General features: G+C 34.6%; 1 protein-coding gene across 2 annotated transcripts; it reads left to right on the forward strand.

The window, feature by feature from the left end:
- Positions 1-1,580: 1,580 nt before the first annotated feature.
- On the forward strand, positions 1,581-7,768 carry LOC104904780 (uncharacterized). Of its 2 annotated transcripts, XM_010693158.4 has the most exons (10): positions 1,581-1,794; positions 2,370-2,602; positions 3,331-3,439; positions 3,636-3,996; positions 4,669-4,738; positions 4,897-4,964; positions 6,015-6,130; positions 6,213-6,319; positions 6,938-7,077; positions 7,342-7,768. In XM_010693158.4, the coding sequence occupies exons 1-10, from the start codon at positions 1,714-1,716 to the stop codon at positions 7,584-7,586; spliced, it is 1,530 nt and encodes a 509-aa protein (XP_010691460.1). In that variant the 5' UTR covers positions 1,581-1,713; the 3' UTR covers positions 7,587-7,768. The 2 variants fall into 2 exon arrangements, with proteins under 2 accessions (XP_010691460.1, XP_048492268.1); XM_048636311.1 differs by lacking the exon at positions 2,370-2,602 and having other exon boundaries at positions 1,584-1,794.

The raw sequence follows: 7,768 nt of genomic DNA on the forward strand, positions 1-7,768 counted from the left end.
CAAGATGTGTATGAAATTTGATTCATTTATGACACATTTAGTTTTTTAAAAAAAACTTTCAATGTAAAATTTTTGCCCAAAACTTTTGCAAAATATCCATGTTCAGAAATAAATTTTGAAAAACAAAACAATATCAAATCTTTTTGCGAACAACTTTTCAGGAAAAAAAAATTACATTAATTTGCGAAAATCATTTCATGCGAAATCAGATTGTGTATGAAAATTTTAAATTTTCATTTCACATATAATTGAACTCAAAGTGTTAATTTAAAAAAGGAGAAAAATTAAAAATGCATATTTCATGCGAAATCATATTGTGTATGAAAAACTTAAAATTTCATTTCAATTATAATTGAAACTCAAAGTGTTAAAATTTAGAAAAGGAGAAAAATTAAAATGACCATTTCATGCAAAATAAATTAAAATGACCATTTCATGCAAAATCAGATTGTGTATGTAAAATTTAAAATTTCATTTCAAATATAATTGAAACTCAAAGTGTGAACATTTAGAAAAGGAGAAAAATTACTCTACACCGATTTAAGTAGCAAATAAGTATATGGACCAACTGTTCCTGGTTAACAAGCAAGATTTTTTTATAAAAAAAATCCTCCTAAATTAAATCAGACAGGCAGTGCACAAGTTTTATTGCTCAAAATAAGAATAACCCAAACCAACCCATCACGATTCATTTGGATGTATCCTCGCACGCATCGCGTGCACAAAAAGCTAGTATATTTGTATAGATAGATAGATAGATTGAATGTTTTGAAAATGTGAGTATGATTTATTTTAATACCAGTTTAAAAATTGTCATACAGAGACTAACACTTCTTGTGGAGCATGGAGATTGGAGAGTGAACTAATACTTGCACTTAGAGTCTAGACTAATTTTTTTCTTGGTATGATTTGTCTTCACTTATGTTTTACAATTATATGGGATAGTTCAAACATTTTTTTTTTGAGGGGAGATAGTTCAATCAATTTAATACTCTTCATTGTTATAATATTTGTAATAATAATGATTAGGTTATTTTATTTGACGTTATAGATTATAACTATCACCATAAATGATCAAGCTATTTTTTTTACTAAATATAATGTTTCAAAGCAGATCTTAATAATTAGAGTGATACATTCACTAATTCTTGTAATTCTTTTAAAATAAAAGGAGTATATATATCAAAGTAATAAAAGAATTCATTCACCCTAAATATTTATAAAGAGAAAAAACACCTTCTAAATCACAAGATATTAAGAAAGATAAAACCTTTAACCTTAATCTTAATTTTTTTTTTTTTTTGATCCATATGAGCCACGAAGGCGGTACAAAAAAAGGAAAGAGTGATTGAACCCCATGACTTATGATTTTACAGTACCTTAATTTTGACCACTTGGCCAAGACATCCTTGATTAGTGGTTACATTAACATTAACCTACATAATATTTGTACTGTTGTACATTCTCCTCCAACATTGGGCTACAAGTTCAATAACTCTTTGTCAATTTGTTTCATTCATTTGGGCCTCGTTGTTTATCAATCCAAAATACAAATAATAGAATATAACTAGTCATGTGCTATACACGTGCGTTTAGTGAATCCGCCATTTCCAAAGAAAGAACAGAGGAAATACTCCATCTTTCTTGCATTCCATTTTTTCTTCTCTCTTTCTCCTCTTTTTTTTTTCTTCCCCAATTAATCTGTAATTTTTAATGGATTTCGAAGCAACTTATGAAAATGATCGAACTGCAGATTATATTCATACCCATAAATTCACTAGAGTTGCACTTCAGGTTCTTTTTTTAACTTTATAATTCATTATTTGTTCTTAATTATTGCCTGTTTATAAGTTCATTTCCATTAAAGTTATGAAATTGCTGCATATTATTACTCATGTTTTAATACCATTGATAATTATTTATCTTTATAAATTTGAAAGCATTGATTTTTGGAAAAAAAATTCAGCAATGATGTTGGAATTTCATTAGGATTGTTTTATTGTTTGCAGTGCTGAATTTGGTTGCATTAATCTTGTAGCTGATTGAGTTTGACTAAATTAAGATACCCATTTTAGTTTAGTTTGACTAATGTAAAAAGAATTTTACTTTAAGTTGAGGGATATGTGTGTTGGTGACTAGGGTTTAGTGCTAAATTTGGTTGCATTAAGCTTATAGTTCATTGAGTTTGATGAAATTAAGATATCCAATTTTAGTTTTAATTAGTTTGACTAATGTTAAAAAAAATTACTTTAAGTTGGGGGATATGTGTTTTGGTGACTAGGGTTTAGTGGGGTATTTCTTAATTAAACTTAATTGTACTGAAAATTTGAAATATTTAAACTTATTTCTGGATGGACATGAACTACCAGTTCCCTGATGAGTTGCTGAAGGATTCGATCAAAGTTGTGAGAGTTCTTCGAGAAAAGCTTCGAGCACTCCGAAAATGTGATGATGATGGAGGTGAAAGCCTTGTTGAGAGGAAAGATGTTGGTTTGTATGTTATGGCTGATACAACTTATGGGAGTTGTTGTGTTGATGAAGTTGGTGCGGCTCATATCAATGCGGAATGTGTTGTACATTATGGACATACTTGTTTTAGCCCGTAAGTGTTTCTATACAGTTTTTGTATTGTGCTTGCTCTTTGCTTTTGTAAACATTTGGAAAGCTGATCAGATACTTCAAACTTTTATGGATGAGGGAGCGGGGGTTTATCTGATGATGCATTAAATTGGTGTAGACGTGATGAGTAGATATGGCTTAGGTATTGGGCCATTGCATGATTTTGGATAGTTAAGTGTGGAACAAATGCCATTTTTGCTGATCTGAACAATCTGTACAATATACTCTCAACTATAGCTTGCAAAGATAACCTATAATACTCAATATTATACTCAATCTGTTTCTAAAAGGTGTTCTTCAATGTGAAACTTCAGGAAATTGCGTGTACTTCTGATTATATCCTTCGGCTTAGATGGTTTTCTGCTAACAATCGGATTGAGTGAGAAGTTGTATGATTTACTAAAAAAGTTGATGATGGAAAATCATAAATGTGCTTTACATATCCTAGAATACGTGATATTCTTTACAGGATGGTCTGCAACTGTACTAATTAGATTTTTAAGTCTGTTCTTCGTGTCTAAGCTATTCCTGTGTGTTTGAGATGCACCTGTAGTGTAATTCAGTAATTGATGTTGTTCTTTTCCGAGTGTGTTCACATGTCTCCACACATTGCTATTTCATTTCTATTTATACTGGCAAAGTTTTCATACATGTAGATCTCTGCCTTTTGTTTTCAATTAGCTTTTGCTTTTTTGGGTTTTGGTATTGCAGAACATCAACTCTTCCAGCATTTTTTGTATTTGGCAAGGCCTCTATAAATGTCGCAGACTGCGCACAGAAGATTGGCACTTTTGCTTTGGGTTGCAACAAACCTGTTCTGGTAAGAGACTAACTTTTCTAATTATAAGATAGATGATGTCGACTTGTCGTGGTCTGGTATACTTATTTCTTTTTTTTTATTTGTTCTGAATGTTTTCCATGTAGTTTCTATTCCTTTTGTGAGACCATTAATTACCTCTTAAATTTGCTTATTAGTCGATAGTTTCCCCTTGTTTTCTTTCCTTATGTTTACCCAGGTTCTCTTGGGACTAGAATACACACATACACTGCATGATCTGAAGGAGGCACTGACAGACGAAGCACTAAAATTGTCAACACCTTCATGCAAGTTAGATATTACTTGCGCTAACGTCCTATCATCGGCTGTTGCTCCACCTAAAGGGCAGATGACATTTAATGGACAACCTGAAGCTGTCAATGACCTTTCTGATTGCCACAAAGCTGGTGATGCTGAAGTTCATACATCTTACAACATTGGTGGTCTTACTTGGAGTTTGTCACATGGTCAACAAATAGAGGATTATTTGATTTTTTGGATTGGACCTGAAAATTCAGCATTTTCAAATGCAGTGCTCACTTTCAATGCTTGTGAAATTGGTATGAATCTTTTTTGGAACTTACGTTGTTATTATTGCCTATTCGCTTGATTATGTTTAATAACGCTTTTGACTTAGTCATGCTTCACTCAATTGAGAAAATGATGATTGTGTTAGGTTATGTTAAATTTGTTGTCTGTGAAGGACCCAAAACTAATAGTAAGGTGTATATCATGCAATGGCTTATTTTACTTTTTTTTTTGTCACTCACAGTGAGACTTTCACTTGAATATTAATGATGGTAGAGATGCTCAACATGTCATTGATGTTTTAACTCAAAATTTAGCAGTAATTAATTGTGTGATTGTGTACGGTTAGCTATGATCTATCTTACGTAGAGTCTATGGAAGTGTCGGACAATATCTTTACCCGTTTGAGGTATAAATTATGTTGGACAAGTATGGATTGGATCAGATGTGGCTAGGATAAGGAGTGGCAGTGAATATCAATTACTGATCCAAAATTAAACAGCGGGTTTAAAGTGACAGATCTTTTTCTTGGAATAATATGTGCTGCAGAGGCTACCTATAGTTTTCAGTAGATATATATAGGTAAGGAAATAAATGGAGGAAAGATATAGTGGTCTCTTTTGATTTCCTTTCTTTTACTCCTTAACCCATCTTGTGTCTTTCTCTTGTCTTTCATGTTAAAGAGTAATTTGCTTTTGTTTCAGTGAGGTATGATCCTGAAGAGAAGTGCCTAATAACAAATATATCACAAATGACAAGGATTCTTAAACGTAGGTAATATATATGAACTGCTAATTGTGTATCTATGCTGAATATGCTCTTTCTCACTATTGTTCAGCAATGTTTTGCTCTCCTTAATAGCAGCAACTGAGCGGTGGAAGGATTCCTTGGCAGTTAGAGAACTCTAATCGTGAGAATAATGTTTTTTTCAGATACTACTTGGTGGAGAAGGCGAAGGATGCTAATATGGTTGGAATAGTGGTTGGGACTCTTGGTGTAGGTACAGTTTATTCTTTAATCGCTTTCACATTCATGACTGTGCCACGAAGCCTATGATGCTGTTTGTGTGTGGGGGGTGGGGGGGGGGGGTTGCTTGGCATCCCTTGTTGCTACAGCGATTCATTTATCTCCAGAGGACATTTTACTTGATGTATTTTGTGCCCCATGTTGCACATTATCTGAGTTCAATAAGAGCCAATATCTTTTGTGGATGTCAATTATAACCAATCCGTGATATTAGCATTGATTTGTGATTGATGATGTTTGGGCTGTGCACATACCTTGGTAGTGGCGCACCTATGGTGCTGAGGCATGTAAGGTCATTGACTCATTGCTCTCATGACCGTAGGAAAAGTGATTTTGCTAAGGTACATTTGAGGCACACTTTTGGATGCCTAACTAAAGTGCTGCAGGTTTTATGTCTTTTTTAAGTAAGATCACGAGCCTCCACTTTTTATTGATATGATATGGAATAAATGATGCACCGTTATCGAACTACCAGGTAGTTTCTTTTCATAATATGTTTCACTTAGCCTGGATGCTTGCCCTTTTCTATTCAACCAAGTTTAGGCTCTAGGAGGACCTCAGAGACTCAATTTTGTGTTGTGTGCGAGGATGAGAGGTAAGTGGAATTGCGCGACAGTAAACTATTTTTTATGCATCTATATCTTCTTGTGGGAAATATGCTTTGTGAGGCTGATTTCATTGCAAATGCTTAGGTTTCTCGAGAACACCGTGTTCCCTTTCACAGAAGATCATGTGCAGGCCATGTGAGCTTTTATTATGTGAGAGGGAACATGATAGACTGACTACCTGTATGTGAGAGGGAACATGATAGACTGACTACCTGTGACCTCATACTCTCTTCGGTTGATCTTCGTAGTTATGTTCAAGATACAATGTTTATTATACATTTATATCCATGTTTTCTTATTTCACTTGATTAAATTGAAGATAATTTGTGATATGTAGAATGACGATTGTATCGAGCCTTCTTTCATGCAGTTAATGCTCCCTTTCTCATAGTTGCTGTGCATAATATTTGGCGCAGCTGGTTATCTTCACATGATTCATCAGATGAAAGATTTGGTGACAAAAGCGGGGAAGAAGGCCTATACGATTGTTGTAGGGAGACCAAACCCAGCAAAGCTTGCCAACTTCCCTGAGGTAGATATATTTATGTCTTTTTGTTTGGTTTATCTGAATCTGTTGATTAGATCCATAATATTTTTCCTTTTTTGGTTGGCAGTGTGATGTTTTTGTTTATGTTTCTTGTGCACAAACTGCACTTTTGGATAGCAAAGAGTTCCTAGCTCCGATCATCACTCCATTTGAGGCCATGCTTGCTTTCAACAGGTGCTGCATCCTGAAGCTATTTTGTTAATGCTGAAGTAGTAGTGACCATGTTTCCCTTTACAGCTTCATCTGCAGATTTGTGCATGTGTATCATGTGACAGTTAATTCGTCTCTTTTTATTTTTGTTTTACCTTAAGTAGTTAGGTATCTTGTGTGTAAATTTTTTCAAAAAGGTCAAAATGTTACTAAGCTCTGTCTATCCCTGCTTCTGGCTTCCAAGTTTGTCAGGAATCAGGAGTGACAGTGTGTTTGGGTTAAATCTTACAGGAGGAATATTATCTTGAGGATTACTATATAATTAAGGATAAGAAAGGGAAACAACCAACTCAGTATGGGGGCTGGCTTGCCTTCTTTTTGTGTGCGATCGGCAACAGTCAACATGTTCTTTAGTTCTCTTCTTGATTCTCAGAATGACCAGTAGAATGAACAAAACAAAGGGGGTTTAGTTGTTGCCCCTGCTTCATTTCATGTTTTTCTTTATGAGTGCTTCTAGATCCAACCACATAAAAGTTTCTGTATCATAATTCGAATATGAGTACCAATCTTTTTTTTTGGTTTGAGGAACAAGACTGGGATGCTTAGATTCTGTAATATACTTATATATGCGCCTTTCTTCAGAGGGAGTCAGTGGACTGGGGCATATACGATGGAGTTCAGGGATTTGATGAATATGCCGTCATTTGGGATGGAAGATGGCACAGATGAACCACGGTATTCGCTCATCCAAGGTGGATATGTCGGAGAAATTGATCATGAAGGTGAGTTACATGAATTTTGTTTGCTATCACAAATTGCTTCCGATAATGATTTATGGCTCAAAATTGTTGGTTCTTGCTAGGTTTTGAAACATCATTCCTGTGCTTATAAGAAATTCCTTTATCGAGCATCTTTTTAATTACTACCTTGTATATTTGAAGAACAAATAAATAATCTTGCTGAAGTTGAAGATCCAGAAACTTTAGATTTTGCCTTTTTGCTACCAGTCAAGTTGAAGAACCTAAAGTGTTTTGTTTTGTTTACAGAGAATGCAGAAAACAGTGAGGAAGGCTTTGCATTGGCTGTGGCAACAGAGAAGGTTCTCCGACTATGGAACGAAGATGCCTATTCCCTTGCCAAGATTGCTCCGAAATCTGGGGCGGAATTTTTGGCAACGCGATCATACCAAGGTCTAGATATACACCACGATGGCTCGGCCCCAAAGCCCGTATTGATTGGTAAAGCAGGGAGAGCAGCAGGTTATGAACACGAGGAGAGCCAAAAACACTGACGCTTCGAGATTTTATGAACATAGTGATATCCTACTTCATTTGATATTTTGGCCACAAAGTTGTTGAATTCTTTTGATTTAGCATGTAATTTAGTTGTCACTAGAAAGATAAAAGTTATACCTTATTTAAACCACAACAATGTAGATGATGATTTCTTCAGGAAAGGAAATTTTGTTTTCAA

Source organism: Beta vulgaris, chromosome 9, assembly GCF_026745355.1.
Source record: "Beta vulgaris subsp. vulgaris cultivar EL10 chromosome 9, EL10.2, whole genome shotgun sequence".
Lineage (NCBI taxonomy): Eukaryota > Viridiplantae > Streptophyta > Magnoliopsida > Caryophyllales > Amaranthaceae > Beta > Beta vulgaris.